Source organism: Argopecten irradians, chromosome 2, assembly GCF_041381155.1.
Source record: "Argopecten irradians isolate NY chromosome 2, Ai_NY, whole genome shotgun sequence".
Classification (NCBI taxonomy): domain Eukaryota; kingdom Metazoa; phylum Mollusca; class Bivalvia; order Pectinida; family Pectinidae; genus Argopecten; species Argopecten irradians.
Genome location: NC_091135.1, coordinates 3,462,541 through 3,479,795, shown reverse-complemented (window position 1 = coordinate 3,479,795; position 17,255 = coordinate 3,462,541). Strand labels below are relative to the sequence as shown.

The 17,255-nt window shown below is 35.3% G+C and overlaps 1 protein-coding gene across 4 annotated transcripts in view; it reads left to right on the top strand.

The window, feature by feature from the left end:
* The window catches only part of LOC138314165 (pre-mRNA-processing factor 40 homolog B-like), a 45,014-nt gene that overhangs the window by 4,726 nt on the left and 23,033 nt on the right, over positions 1-17,255 (top strand). For all 4 annotated transcript variants that reach the window (XM_069254351.1, XM_069254349.1, XM_069254348.1 and 1 more), the window contains exons 7-18: positions 370-490; positions 857-878; positions 1,373-1,688; positions 2,187-2,324; positions 3,032-3,123; positions 5,088-5,196; positions 5,701-5,851; positions 7,604-7,737; positions 10,896-11,219; positions 11,528-11,584; positions 11,868-11,948; positions 12,329-12,505. In XM_069254351.1, the coding sequence (XP_069110452.1) occupies positions 370-490; positions 857-878; positions 1,373-1,688; positions 2,187-2,324; positions 3,032-3,123; positions 5,088-5,196; positions 5,701-5,851; positions 7,604-7,737; positions 10,896-11,219; positions 11,528-11,584; positions 11,868-11,948; positions 12,329-12,505 (1,722 nt within the window). The remainder of the gene's footprint in view (positions 1-369; positions 491-856; positions 879-1,372; positions 1,689-2,186; positions 2,325-3,031; positions 3,124-5,087; positions 5,197-5,700; positions 5,852-7,603; positions 7,738-10,895; positions 11,220-11,527; positions 11,585-11,867; positions 11,949-12,328; positions 12,506-17,255) is intronic.

Here is a 17,255-nt window from a genome sequence, read left to right as displayed (position 1 = left end):
AAACATACTACTATGAAAGTGATTTGAGAAGTTCTATACAAAAGTTGCTTTACTCCACTGGCAAGGGCCAGAGTTTGGCATACAAAACATCCGACCACTATATGTGTAATGGCGGACAGCGAGCAAGTTTGAACATTTCACACACCTTCCACCACAGTGGGCTTTTCTGGCATATCGTAGTAAAACCAACTTAAGTCAATTTCATTACAACTGGTTTGTTTCTGATATATGTGTAAATTTTAATGTACTCTTAGACTGAACTGTCCCCTTAACAGTTGTCATAATAGGCATTAGTTTACTATTGACGACGTTCCTTGAACAGTTGTTGTAATAGACATTATTTACCGTTGAAGATGTTCTTTTTAACAGTTACAGCTCTCACAGTGTCCCTGGAAGGAGTACAAGTCTGACACAGGCAAGGTGTACTACCACAATGCGCTCACTAAAGAATCCAAGTGGACCAAACCTAAGGAGCTGGAGGAACTGGAGGGTGAGTGTTGTCATGTAATCAGTCTGCTGTGTGGCAGGCATACAAGGTTTGGAGGAAGTCAGAGTTGACCCTGATTAACTCTCATAGTTCTATAAAATATAATTTTATGTAAAAGTTCTGTGCATCATGTGTGAGTTGTGGAGGAAATAAGAGTTGATACTCATTAATTGGAACATATAACTCAAAGACCTTGTTTAATTCTAAGTGAAATTTGTCAACTCCATCTAAACATTCTGTTGTATATTCTGGTAACCATGATCTCTCTAAATCTGGTTAATTTTCTTAACAATTCATATTCAGTCACAAGTTATTTGGTATCAGGAATTTTTGTCTGCTGCTCATGAATAATTTTCTTTTTCTTTCCAGAAATTGTTAAAGGTGAAGCAAAGTAAGTAGCATTAATAGTTTTATTTGTCTATTATGTGTTTTAATGTTTGTATACCTACTCTGTCCTAGTGTTATAAACTATTGGAGGAAAACAAAAAAATATAACTGAAAATGTTCTATGATTAAAAATCTTGGCTATCTTTATCATCTGTAAAAAGAAAAATAATGTTGATGGAATCATTTAAACAATATCTTCTTTAAAGATACTCCACCGCTGACAAATTGCATTTTTCCCTATGAAAAAAAGCAGACAATTTAGTATTTTTCTTCAGTAAGAAATGTTACTTTCTTTACACCATTACCAAGTTAGAAAGTGGTGGGTAAACTGACTATTGATGATATATATATGTATACAGAATATTTATTTAGCTCTGACATTAGATAAGACGTGTGAAACATTAACTAGTTATGGGAAAGTACCAAGGTAGCTACACTATGAACATGTAAAACAATACATACGTTAGCATTATCTGATACTTATTGTACTTTACACAGAAAAAAGACCGTTGTTGACACCCCTAGAACGGCCACCCCTCCTGTGTCGGCTGTTCCACCTTCTGGAATCACCCTACCAGCTCAGCCATCCAAACCCTCCTCGGCGATCCAAGCCGCAATGGAGGCCACGCTCGCCTCGATAGAACTCCCACCACCATCTGGAGGGGCTTTAATACCACCACAGGAGAAGGCCGACAAGATAGACAGCGGAGACGAGAGTGAGGACGAAAAACCTCCTAAAAAAGAAGTAGTCCCATTAGTGTTTAAAAGCAGGAAGGAGGCTATGGAGGCGTTTAAATCACTACTTAGGGAAAAGGTGAGAAACCTGAAAGGTGCCAGGTGTCTCAAGACATATGGACCTTAACACTATCACCGAAAGGTGTACCATTAATATAGATGGAGACAGGACTTAAAAAAGACACAAAAAAAGCTAGAAACTTGTGACTGAGTTACGGTTTTTACTATGGTTCAATCATAGAGACTTTTGTATAACAAACATTTTTTTTCAGGTTATAAAATTATTGGTCTATCAACAACAAAAATTCAGCCATGATTTGTGATATTGAGAGTCAGTTGAATTTTTCCAACTTTTAATTTATTCACCCCTGAAAATTCATAATGGGTTGGTCCTGTGTTTGGTTAAGGTGAACCTAAATGTGTCTTGATGATGCAGGACGATTGAGTTAATGGTGGAAAATGACACAATATTCTCTGTTTTTTTTTCATTATTTTTATTTATTTAAGTATGACATTTTATGTTACACGTAAATATGAACTTGGTAGATTTTTCAAATGCTTTATATTTCTGTCACAGTCTGTGTCATCGACTGCCACTTGGGAACAAGCTATGAAGGTTATCGTCAATGATCCACGTTACGGGGCTCTAAAGCAACTCAACGAGCGTAAGCAGGCCTTTAATGAGTATAAGACACAGCGAGTCAAAGAAGAAAAGGTACAATACATGCATCTTATATCTGAATGAAGTCACAAAAAATGTCTAGGGATTTTTTAAAATTAGAATTTAACTATGTGGACAAAGGCTTTACATCAAATTTTGTCAACAACAAATCAAATTTTATTTATCAGGGTCTTGTTTACTTTACCTTGTTAAGAGTAAAATAATCTTTGGCTAGACCCTCTTGGTAGATGGAGTTTTTGTAATAATATTGGGTTCCCCTCTGGTAGATGGAGTTTTTGTAATAATATTGGGTTCTATCTGACAGTAATTGATGAAGGACTCTCCTTGTCGTTTTGGTGTTATGATTCTTTAAGGACCTCATGTTATTTTACCATAAAGAACTTCATACAATATTATCTTTTCAGTCATATGCTATGACATATTACCCTTTTTGTAGATATTTATAGATCAAGGAATTACATTTTGTCGTATTTTGATTGATTCTCTGTTTGTTTATTTAGGAGGAACAGAGGTTGAGAGCTAAACAAGCCATTTGATTGATTCTCTGTTTGTTTATTTAGGAGGAACAGAGGTTGAGAGCTAAACAAGCCATTTGATTGATTCTCTGTTGGTTTATTTAGGAGGAACAGAGGTTGAGAGCTAAACAAGCCATTTGATTGATTCTCTGTTTGTTTATTTAGGAGGAACAGAGGTTGAGAGCTAAACAAGCCATTTGATTGATTCTCTGTTTGTTTATTTAGGAGGAACAGAGGTTGAGAGCTAAACAAGCCAAAGAAGACTTGGAGCAATTCCTACTGAATAGTGACAAAATGAACTCCAGCATCAAATACTGGTAATCTTTATAATTACAAAGCATACACAAATACTGGTAATCTTTATAATTACAAAGCATACACAAATACTGGTAATCTTTATAATTACAAAGCATACACAAATACTGGTAATCTTTATAATTACAAAGCATACACAAATACTGGTAATCTTTATAATTACAAAGCATACACAAATACTGGTAATCTTTATAATTACAAAGCATACACAAATACTGGTAATCTTTATAATTACAAAGCATACACTCCTCTCAAATACTGGTAATCTTTATAATTACAAAGCATACACAAATACTGGTAATCTTTATAATTACAAAGCATACACAAATACTGGTAATCTTTATAATTACAAAGCATACACAAATACTGGTAATCTTTATAATTACAAAGCATACACAAATACTGGTAATCTTTATAATTACAAAGCATACACAAATACTGGTAATCTTTATAATTACAAAGCATACACAAATACTGGTAATCTTTATAATTACAAAGCATACACAAATACTGGTAATCTTTATAATTACAAAGCATACACAAATACTGGTAATCTTTATAATTACAAAGCATACACAAATACTGGTAATCTTTATAATTACAAAGCATACACAAATACTGGTAATCTTTATAATTACAAAGCATACACAAATACTGGTAATCTTTATAATTACAAAGCATACACAAATACTGGTAATCTTTATAATTACAAAGCATACACAAATACTGGTAATCTTTATAATTACAAAGCATACACAAATACTGGTAATCTTTATAATTACAAAGCATACACAAATACTGGTAATCTTTATAATTACAAAGCATACACAAATACTGGTAATCTTTATAATTACAAAGCATACACAAATACTGGTAATCTTTATAATTACAAAGCATACACAAATACTGGTAATCTTTATAATTACAAAGCATACACAAATACTGGTAATCTTTATAATTACAAAGCATACACAAAACTGGTAATCTTTATAATTACAAAGCATACACAAATACTGGTAAATTTATAATTACAAAGCATACACAAATACTGGTAATCTTTATAATTACAAAGCATACACAAATACTGGTAATCTTTATAATTACAAAGCATACACAAATACTGGTAATCTTTATAATTACAAAGCATACACAAATACTGGTAATCTTTATAATTACAAAGCATACTTAACTTAAATTCAAAGCATCCAAATACTGGTAATCTTTATAATTACAAAGCATACACAAATACTGGTAATCTTTATAATTACAAAGCATACACAAATACTGGTAATCTTTATAATTACAAAGCATACTCTCCTCTCAAATACTGGTAATCTTTATAATTACAAATATACTCTCCTCTCAAATACTGGTAATCATTATAATTACAAAGCATACTCAAATACTGGAATCTGGTAATCTTTATAATTACGAAGCATGGTAATCTTTACAAACAAAGATACACTGGTAATCTTTATAATTACAAAGCATACTCTCCTCTCAAATACTGGTAATCTTTATAATTACAAAGCATACACAAATACTGGTAATCTTTATAATTACAAAGCATACACAAATACTGGTAATCTTTATAATTACAAAGCATACTCTCCTCTCAAATACTGGTAATCTTTATAATTACAAAGCATACTCTGTTAATCCTGTTGAAAATTCTCAACTTTTGTAAAATTTAACTACAAGCACAATTTGAAGTTATGTATACAGGAAAGCTAGAAAAGGAAAAAAGAAATAGGATGGAAATCCTACCCCATAGTAACACTTACTATACAGAATGTATTGGTTATGTATATGTTTATGGATTATATACAGCTACAAAAGTTCTCTGTTTGAAAAGTTTTGCTTTCTGCTATTTAAGTTGATAGATTTGCATGAAAATACTGATCAGCCTTTCAGTGCATGTTTCTACCTCACGGTAAAGTCTTGGTCCTTTTGATGTTGTTACCAGGAAAGCAGATGATATGTTTGGTGGTGAGGAGGTGTGGAAGGTGGTACACGACCGAGACAGACGAGAGCTGTTTGATGATGTCACTCACATGTTAGCCAAAAAAGAAAAGGTATGTCAGATATATTAGAAAAGTATAGGATTCTAACAGGTTTGGTGTCTTTAACCCTTCAATGTTGGTCAATGTCATTTGGAACAAGAGGGCTTAACCATTAAGATGTCATTTATTGTTTTGTTTGACAACTGAGACCATAAGTTATGCGAGTTGTTGAGAATATATCTTTAAAATTTGATACATTTCACTCCTTTAAACTAAATATCATTATTTTAAGTAAACAAGTTTAATGTCACCAGGGAAGATAAAGGTTTATATTCAGATGTCTTATCCACTAGGATAAAAAATATTTTGTGGGGTAAAAATTGCAAAAATTGCAAATAGATCTTGAATATATGACAAAGTTTTTTTTGCTTTGAACTAATTTGGTTACCTTATACCCCAGAAAGCTGTAAGCCCATTATTAGATCTCTGAACCTCTTGATAACGATAATTACTGGAGACTACCAGAACTACTAAGTACCTTTGAGATCATCAGTTTTTGTTTTGCCTCCCCAACAGGAAGAATCCAAGGCACTACGTAAGAGAAACACCAAGGTGTTCGCAGAGATTCTTGACAGCATGCCAAGTCTGACGAACAGTACCACTTGGTCTGAGGCTCAGCAGATGTTATTGGACAACCCACGCTTCACAGACGACCCAGACCTACACAGTAAGTTTATGATTTAATATATGAATAATAGGGTTACTTCCCTTACCATCTCTAACCCAGGCTTCACAGATGACTCAGACAATCAATAGTTACTGGGGTCACCTGGTGGCTGGGTTGGTAAGATGTCTGGATACATTACCACATGTTATGTTACTTGTGCAGATCCTATGTAGGTCATAGGACCATCTATAGATTATTCTCGCTTGTATATCAATTAATACCGATAACATGTCTCATTAGGTAACTAAAACAGTTACTTTCTGTAGATATAGACATTTTTGAGGATTTATTGGTGTATAGATAAATTACCTGTCTTTCTGATGTAGATATAGACAAGGATTGTATAGATAAATTACCTATCTTTCTGATGTAGATATAGACAAGGATTGTATAGATAAATTACCTATCTTTCTGATGTAGATATGGACAAGGATTGTATAGATAAATTACCTATCTTTCTGATGTAGATATGGACAAGGATTGTATAGATAAATTACCTGTCTTTCTGATGTAGATATACGTAGACAATGAGGTGTATAGAAAACTTACCTGTCTTTCTGATGTAGATATGGACAAGGAGATGTAGAGATAGATTACCTGTCTTTCTGATGTAGATATAGACAAGGATTGTATAGATAAATTACCTGTCTTTCTGATGTAGATATAGACAAGGATTGTATAGATAAATTACCTGTCTTTCTGATGTAGATATAGACAAGGATTGTATAGATAAATTACCTGTCTTTCTGATGTAGATATAGACAAGGATTGTATAGATAAATTACCTGTCTTTCTGATGTAGATATGGACAAGGATTGTATAGATAAATTACCTGTCTTTCTGATGTAGATATAGACAAGGATTGTATAGATAAATTACCTGTCTTTCTGATGTAGATATAGACATAGGTGTACAGATAAATTACCTGTCTTTCTGATGTAGATATGGACATGTAGGTACAGATAAATTACCTGTCTTTCTGATGTAGATATAGACAAGGATTGTATAGATAAATTACTTGTCTTTCTGATGTAGATATAGACATGTAGGTGTACAGATAAATTACCTGTCTTTCTGATGTAGATATAGACATGTAGGTATATAGATAAATTACTTGTCTTTCTGATGTAGATATAGACATGTAGATATATAGATAAATTACCTGTCTTTCTGATGTAGATATGACATAGAATGACAAGGATTGTATAGATAAATTACCTATCTTTCTGATGTAGATATGGACAAGGATTGTATAGATAAATTACCTATCTTTCTGATGTAGATATGGACAAGGATTGTATAGATAAATTACCTGTCTTTCTGATGTAGATATAGACAAGATTGTATAGATAAATTCTTCTTTCTGATGTAGATATGGACAAGGATTGTATAGATAAATTACCTGTCTTTCTGATGTAGATATAGACAAGGATTGTATAGATAAATTACCTGTCTTTCTGATGTAGATATAGACAAGGATTGTATAGGTAAATTACCTGTCTTTCTGATGTAGATATAGACATGTAGGTGTACAGATAAATTACTTGTCTTTCTGATGTAGATATAGACAAGGATTGTATAGATAAATTACTTGTCTTTCTGATGTAGATATGGACATGTAGGTGTACAGATAAATTACCTGTCTTTCTGATGTAGATATAGACATGTAGGTATATAGATAAATTACTTGTCTTTCTGATGTAGATATAGACATGTAGATATATAGATAAATTACCTGTCTTTCTGATGTAGATATGGACAAGGAGGATGCCCTGGTATGTTTTGAGGACCACATCCGGATGCTGGAACAGGAATTTGATGATGAGAAGGAGAGAGAAAGGAGACGAGTAAAACGTCAGCAACGCAAAAACAGAGAGGGATTTCTGGTAGAGTGTTGTTAATTATTAATAGTTAATTATAGATTAGTAGCTACAGTACCTGAACCGTTTAACGTTCCCAAATTTGCGTTTCGTTTGCGTTTGCGTTATTTCCGTTAGCAATCGTTAGCGCTAGCAATCGTTTATCGTTAATCGTTATCGTTTGTGTTAGCAATCGTTAATCGTTAGTTGCGTTTACAATCGTTTGCGTTAGAAATCGTTTGCATTAATCGTTAGCAGGACCCACTTCCGCTAACGTTAACCACTAAAAATAGAACCAAATGCCAGTGAGATGCTTTGACGATCCGGATATAATGTTCGTTTTTATCTACTAAGATATTACGTTTACCGCTTCGCGTAGAAGCGATTATCATAACATCTATGAAGTAAAAAAAATGAATAAAGTGTATTGTATTGCATTTTATATCTCTTTTGGATGTAAATATGTTTGTTAGAAGTGGTTGAAATAAAAATATGTACAGTAACAAGATCGCATACATGACGATCCTATCCGTGAAAACGTTCTGAAATACTCGTATTTAAATGACATTTCAAAACTTAATGTGATTTTCACTTTTATTATTATTCTTATCAGAAACATGTATCTTATATATGTTTGTTGTTACTATGATTTCTGCGAAAGCAATTCAAATAATAACGAAACTGTCTTACAGAATATGAATGTCAAAAGCATTATTTTAGAAAGAATCCACGACAACTGAAAGATTACACAAGAAAATAGCTAAAACAGATAATAAAAATATAAAAACGTTATTACAGACGCGCTGCATAATATTGTTCTTGTTATGTTAAATATTTTCGATGTACGAAGAACGCAAAAAAAGACTCGGGAGATTTGTAAATAAATTCGTGAAATTTGAAAATCATTAATATGACGAGTTTGAACACGGGGAATAGGTGAGATTTGGCATTTACATGTACATATTTTTAAACGCAATTAATTATATAGTACTTGTATTTATATGAAATTGAATAAAATGATGTAAATGTTTGCACTGTACGAGTATACCTACAACTACATGTAGAACACGTGTAGAGAATTCGAACTGTGCAGGGGTACGTTAATTATATATAATTACATTGTAAGCCTTCACACGTACTGTACGCGTGTCAAATCAGACACGGATATACGTTTAAGCTCATATCAATAAAATCTGAACAGTCACGGGCACCTTCTCACATGTGTTCGTTGTTATTTGTACCTGGAACCCTTCAATTCCCAGCGTGACGCGCACGGGTATTTTACCTGCACAGGTATATAGGTCACAACTGGTGTTACCTTGTGTCGACCCCCTGTAGCTGGCCACGGGCGGAGATCACCTGTAATTAACACCTTCTTGGGAGGGAGATTAACTTTATACCCAACTTACCTGTGCCCCATACACTGTGACAGTACATTTCACGTACACATATATATGTAATGTCGTATTTCAAAGTTTTGATGTGTGCAATATGCTTTCCTATATATTACGTTGGAATGAATTAGCTTACACTTATACATTGTATGAATAATTAATTTGTTTAAACTGTAAATTGAAGAGTTGCTTTATGTGAAATGTGATCAAATAACTATATTTCTTACACCAGTTACAAATATACGTAGAAAATTGTCGCAATGCAATTTTACAGTAACATAACTGGATGTGAAATATTTTCATTCTTTATATCTTTATTATATGCATGAACTATAAAATGAGAGAACTGCAAATGGCGAAACAGGAATTCAAATGTTCAATCTTTATTACAGTAGCTGTGGCGTTTGTATGTGCATTTGTAAATGTACATGTACGACCCTAAAATCGATGCCTAGTCAATTGTAAGCAATGAGCTTTTATGAATGCACACCCTAGTAATACACAGCGTGTAATCCGTTATGAAACAAATATTCCGAGAATACAATTTTCCATGGTAAGCGAAAGAGCCTTTCGACAATCTGAAAAAAACCCAACCTGAAACTTGTGATTGATGCGGGAAACACTGTAAGATGTTAATTATTACAATTGTTGAGTTATGAAACATCGATTATAGAAATCAAACATATACATGAAAATTTGATTTACTGCATTTTAAATGTGTTTGTGTGAAAATATATTTTATTGGTCATTTCAATACCATGATACTATTTTAAGTACCAGTATATGCCTGATCGCTTCACTAAAGTTATTGACATTGTGACGGTAATATTATCAATAAAGTGTTGTTGTAACAATTTGTTTGTTATTTCTTAAAATGTCAGACAAATATGACACTTAGAATAATACAATTCTCTCGTAATACATACGGTTGTACACGTAATTTGTAAACGTACTTTTTGTACGTGTGAAGTGGAAACTTCGTATCGAGTACAGTCGTGTTTGACTTCATTGTGTTATTATCAGTAAAGAGATGTTGTAACAATTTGTTATTTCATAAAATATCGGGTATATGAGACACTTTAGAATAATACCATTCTTTCTCCAAATATACAGTTGCACATGTAATTTATTTTGTAAACCTACATTTTGTACATGTAAAGTGGAAACTTTGCATTGAGTACTGTCGTCTTTGACTTCATCATGTCCATATAGTTTTCATAGGCAAATGTTTATATGATATACAGAAACTTTAATCCTGAACATACTCCAGTTTTTCTTGTACTTTAGTTTGTATTTCAGAACGTCAAGATCTGTAATTTATTTACCGTCAAGCCGGGTCCGTGATTATAACAATGGTGTTTCCGGTTTATCATAGCCGATCGTTTTGCGTTAATCGTTAATCGTTAGCCGGTATTGCGTTAATCGTTTATCGTTAATCGTTAATTGTTAGCGTTAGCAATCGTTAGCGTTAGCTAACGGATGATATTTTTGTGTTTGCGTTAGGCTGGGAACGTTAAACGGTTCAGGTACTGTATTTGATGAATATGACTTATGTAGGACAACTGTGCTTCTAATTGGAATAATTGTGTATGATCTTCATATAGACCATTGGTTCCATTTTTTTCCATGGTTCTTCTAAGTATAATTAATGACTTCACTTTTATATGATGCGAAAGGATCATCACTAGCTTCAACCAAATTTCAAATTCAGTATTCATGAATAATTGACATGTCACCCCAATGCCTCAATTAAAACTAATTATGATGGATCTATGTTATGATTGATTCCAGGTCCTGTTGGATGAACTCCATGAACAGGCCAAGCTGAACTCCATGTCCCTGTGGATGGACCTGTACCCTGTGATTAGTCAAGACGTTCGCTTCACTAACATGCTCGGACAGCCCGGCTCCACGCCACTAGACTTGTTCAAATTTTACGTCGAGGATCTCAAAGCGAGATTCCATGATGAGAAAAAAGTTGTCAAGGAGATCCTGCGCGAGCGAGGATTTCTGGTCGAGGTCTCGACGTCTTATGAAGATTTCGCATCAGCTATTGTGTTAGATAAACGATCTGGTGGCTTGGACACAGGGAACATCAAGTTAACCTATAACAGTGTAGGTGGACTAATTGGTCAGTAGACCAGGGAAAGTTCACATTTAACCTTTAGAGGGTCTCTTTTAAAATTGGAATGATATGTAAATTACACGAAAAACCTAAACCATTGAGAAATCTGAAAAGAATTTATTCCAGAATAAACAGAATTAAAGATGAATCTTCAAAGGATTTCTTGTATAGAATATAATCCATTGTTATCTAATGCTGAACGTACAATTATATTGGCTCATTTGATGGGAAGAAGTAATGAGATTACAGAGGGGAAATGACCTAAAATTATGAAACCTGCCATTGTTTTTGTTTTTAGTTGATAGAGAAGGCAGAAGCTAGAGAGCGGGAAAGGCTAAAAGAGGAGGCCAGAAAGGTAACGGATATATAAGGCATCAAAATACAGTAAAACAATTTTGTTTGATTAGTTTGGCCATAAATTGCAGAATCTTAAATAGGTATTATACTTGAAATTCAGTAAAATTTATTTCATTACCATTATCAATTGAAATTTCATAACATATCTTTATTTAGAACATCAATTTATTCTGTTTTAGACAAAACATATAAAACCATAATTTTTTTTTATCAAAGTAGCAAGTTAATCTAAGTTAAAAAAAACTGAACCATGATTTTTTCGCTTAACTATCTATGAACAGTTGCGGAAGCTGGAAGGAAATTTCAAGACGATGCTAAAGAATTTGAATCCTCCAATTGAAGTAGAACATCGTTGGGAAGAGGTGAGGAATAGTTTGTAATGTTTTTGTTTAACATTGGCTAATCATCTTTGATTTGCTGAGAACCCCATGTGAAAAATCTTTGTATTCTGTTGTCTGGTAAAATATAAATACTGGACCTTCACATTATGCTTTTATCATTATATAAGTCATGGTCGATTGTCATTATGTAAGTCATGGTCGAGTGTCATTATGTAAGTCATGGTCATGGTCGAGTGTCATTATATAAGTCAGAGTCGTTTGACACTGAGATACAAACTGGACTACACCACCCTCGCAGAACCTTGTACTAATTAATATTTTCATTTTTATAAAATTGATTAATAACTCCACATCAATTTCCTGATAGTTACCCCCTTTAAACCTTTCCTGTTGTTGTGTAGGTGCGGACACGTATAGAAAAGGAGGCAGCTTATGAAGCCATTACGTTGGAGGCTGAGAGGATTCGACTGTATAAAGAATTCATCATCGTCCTCGAGGAAACTTGTTATCATCAACACTCTAAAAAGAAGAAGTCCAAGAAACATAAAAATAAACGCTCACGTTCAAGGTCAAAATCTGTAAGTATGATATAAGCTTTTACAGTTGTGTAACTTTAGGGGGTAACTATCTTTTTCATGGATTTTCATGAAACAAGTTCTTATTATATAGATAATTTCGTTTTTGGAAACACATATCTCTCTTTTTCATCTATATCAATGATGACAGTAGGAGCATTGGGTACACATCTATATCAATGTTGCCTGTAGGAGCATTGGGTACACATCTTTATCAATGTTGCCTGTAGGAGCATTGGGTACACATCTATATCAATGTTGCCTGTAGGAGCATTGGGTACACATCTATATCAATGTTGCCTGTAGGAGCATTGGGTACACATCTATATCAATGTTGGCTGTAGGAGCATTGGGTACACATCTATATCAATGTTGCCTGTAGGAGCATTGGGTACACATCTATATCAATGTTGCTGTAGGAGCATTGGGTACACATCTATATCAATGTTGCTGTAGGAGCATTGGGTACACATCTATATCAATGTTGCTGTAGGAGCATTGGGTACACATCTATATCAATGTTGGCTGTAGGAGCATTGGGTACACATCTATATCAATGTTGGCTGTAGGAGCATTGGGTACACATCTATATCAATGTTGGCTGTAGGAGCATTGGGTACACATCTATATCAATGTTGCCTGTAGGAGCATTGGGTACACATCTATATCAATGTTGGCTGTAGGAGCATTGGGTACACATCTATATCAATGTTGCCTGTAGGAGCATTGGGTACACATCTATATCAATGTTGCCTGTAGGAGCATTGGGTACACATCTATATCAATGTTGCCTGTAGGAGCATTGGGTACACATCTATATCAATGTTGCCTGTAGGAGCATTGGGTACACATCTATATCAATGTTGGCTGTAGGAGCATTGGGTACACATCTATATCAATGTTGGCTGTAGGAGCATTGGGTACACATCTATATCAATGTTGGCTGTAGGAGCATTGGGTACACATCTATATCAATGTTGCCTGTAGGAGCATTGGGTACACATCTATATCAATGTTAACTTAAGGAGCATTGGGTACACATCTATATCAATGTTGGCTGTAGGAGCATTGGGTACACATCTATATCAATGTTGCCTGTAGGAGCATTGGGTACACATCTATATCAATGTTAACTTAAGGAGCATTGGGTACACATCTATATCAATGTTGCCTGTAGGAGCATTGGGTACACATCTATATCAATGTTGGCTGTAGGAGCATTGGGTACACATCTATATCAATGTTGGCTGTAGGAGCATTGGGTACACATCTATATCAATGTTGCCTGTAGGAGCATTGGGTACACATCTATATCAATGTTGGCTGTAGGAGCATTGGGTACACATCTATATCAATGTTGGCTGTAGGAGCATTGGGTACACATCTATATCAATGTTGGCTGTAGGAGCATTGGGTACACATCTATATCAATGTTGGCTGTAGGAGCATTGGGTACACATCTATATCAATGTTGCCTTTAGGAGCATTGGGTACACATCTATATCAATGTTGCCTGTAGGAGCATTGGGTACACATCTATATCAATGTTGCTTAAGGAGCATTGGGTACACATCTATATCAATGTTGGCTGTAGGAGCAATTGGGTACACATCTATATCAATGTTGCTGTAGGAGCATTGGGTACACATCTATATCAATGTTGCCTGTAGGAGCATTGGGTACACATCTATATCAATGTTGCTGTAGGAGCATTGGGTACACATCTATATCAATGTTGCCTGTAGGAGCATTGGGTACACATCTATATCAATGTTGCCTGTAGGAGCATTGGGTACACATCTATATCAATGTTGCCTGTAGGAGCATTGGGTACACATCTATATCAATGTTGCCTTTAGGAGAATTGGGTACACATCTATATCAATGTTGCCTTTAGGAGAATTGGGTACACATCTATATCAATGTTGGCTGTAGGAGCATTGGGTACACATCTATATCAATGTTGGCTGTAGGAACATTGGGTACACATCTATATCAATGTTGCCTGTAGGAGCATTAGGTACACATCTATATCAATGTTGGCTGTAGGAGCATTGGGTACACATCTATATCAATGTTGCCTATAGGAGCATTGGGTACACATCTATATCAATGTTAACTTAGGAGCATTGGGTACACATCTATATCAATGTTGCCTGTAGGAGCATTGGATACACATCTATATCAATGTTGCCTTTAGGAGAATTGGGTACACATCTATATCAATGTTGCCTTTAGGAGAATTGGGTACACATCTATATCAATGTTGCCTTTAGGAGAATTGGGTACACATCTATATCAATGTTGGCTGTAGGAGCATTGGGTACACATCTATATCAATGTTGCCTTTAGGAGCATTGGGTACACATCTATATCAATGTTGCCTGTAGGAGCATTGGGTACACATCTATATCAATGTTGCCTGTAGGAGCATTGGGTACACATCTATATCAATGTTGGCTGTAGGAGCATTGGGTACACATCTATATCAATGTTGGCTGTAGGAGCATTGGGTACACATCTATATCAATGTTGCCTTAGGAGCATTGGGTACACATCTATATCAATGTTGCCTTAGGAGCATTGGGTACACATCTATATCAATGTTGCCTGTAGGAGCATTGGGTACACATCTATATCAATGTTGCCTTTAGGAGAATTGGGTACACATCTATATCAATGTTGCCTTTAGGAGAATTGGGTACACATCTATATCAATGTTGGCTGTAGGAGCATTGGGTACACATCTATATCAATGTTGCCTGTAGGAGCATTGGGTACACATCTATATCAATGTTGCCTGTAGGAGCATTGGGTACACATCTATATCAATGTTGGCTGTAGGAGCATTGGGTACACATCTATATCAATGTTGCCTGTAGGAGCATTGGGTACACATCTATATCAATGTTGCCTGTAGGAGCATTGGGTACACATCTATATCAATGTTGCCTGTAGGAGCATTGGGTACACATCTATATCAATGTTGGCTGTAGGAGCATTGGGTACACATCTATATCAATGTTGCCTGTAGGAGCATTGGGTACACATCTATATCAATGTTGCCTGTAGGAGCATTGGGTACACATCTATATCAATGTTGGCTGTAGGAGCATTGGGTACACATCTATATCAATGTTGCCTGTAGGAGCATTGGGTACACATCTATATCAATGTTGCCTGTAGGAGCATTGGGTACACATCTATATCAATGTTGGCTGTAGGAGCATTGGGTACACATCTATATCAATGTTGGCTGTAGGAGCATTGGGTACACATCTATATCAATGTTGCCTTTAGGAGCATTGGGTACACATCTATATCAATGTTGCCTGTAGGAGCATTAGGTACACATCTATATCAATGTTGGCTGTAGGAGCATTGGGTACACATCTATATCAATGTTGCCTGTAGGAGCATTGGGTACACATCTATATCAATGTTGGCTGTAGGAGCATTGGGTACACATCTATATCAATGTTGCTGTAGGAGCATTGGGTACACATCTATATCAATGTTGGCTGTAGGAGCATTGGGTACACATCTATATCAATGTTGCCTGTAGGAGCATTGGGTACACATCTATATCAATGTTGCCTGTAGGAGCATTGGGTACACATCTATATCAATGTTGGCCTGTAGGAGCATTGGGTACACATCTCTATATCAATGTTGCCTGTAGGAGCATTGGGTACACATCTATATCAATGTTGCCTTAGGAGCATTGGGTACACATCTATATCAATGTTGCCTGTAGGAGCATTGGGTACACATCTATATCAATGTTGGCTGTAGGAGCATTGGGTACACATCTATATCAATGTTGCCTGTAGGAGCATTGGGTACACATCTATATCAATGTTGGCTGTAGGAGCATTGGGTACACATCTATATCAATTTGTTGCCTGTAGGAGCATTGGGTACACATCTATATCAATGTTGCCTGTAGGAGCATTGGGTACACATCTATATCAATGTTGGCTGTAGGAGCATTGGGTACACATCTATATCAATGTTGCCTGTAGGAGCATTGGGTACACATCTATATCAATGTTGCCTTTAGGAGCATTGGGTACACATCTATATCAATGTTGCCTGTAGGAGCATTGGGTACACATCTATATCAATGTTGCTGTAGGAAGACACATTAGTTTAAGGAGCATTGGGTACACATCTATATCAATGTTGGCTGTAGGAGCATTGGGTACACATCTATATCAATGTTGCCTTAGGAGCATTGGGTACACATCTATATCAATGTTGCCTGTAGGAGCATTGGGTACACATCTATATCAATGTTGCCTGTAGGAGCATTGGGTACACATCTATATCAATGTTGCCTGTAGGAGCATTGGGTACACATCTATATCAATGTTGCCTGTAGGAGCATTGGGTACACATCTATATCAATGTTGCCTGTAGGAGCATTGGGTACACATCTATATCAATGTTGCCTTTAGGAGCATTGGGTACACATCTATATCAATGTTGCCTTTAGGAGAATTGGGTACACATCTATATCAATGTTGCCTGTAGGAGAATTGGGTACACATCTATATCAATGTTGCCTGTAGGAGCATTGGGTACACATCTATATCAATGTTGCCTGTATGAGCATTGGGTACACATCTATATCAATGTTGCCTTTAGGAGCATTGGGTACACATCTATATCAATGTTGGCTGTAGGAGCATTGGGTACACATCTATATCAATGTTGCCTGTAGGAGCATTGGGTACACATCTATATCAAT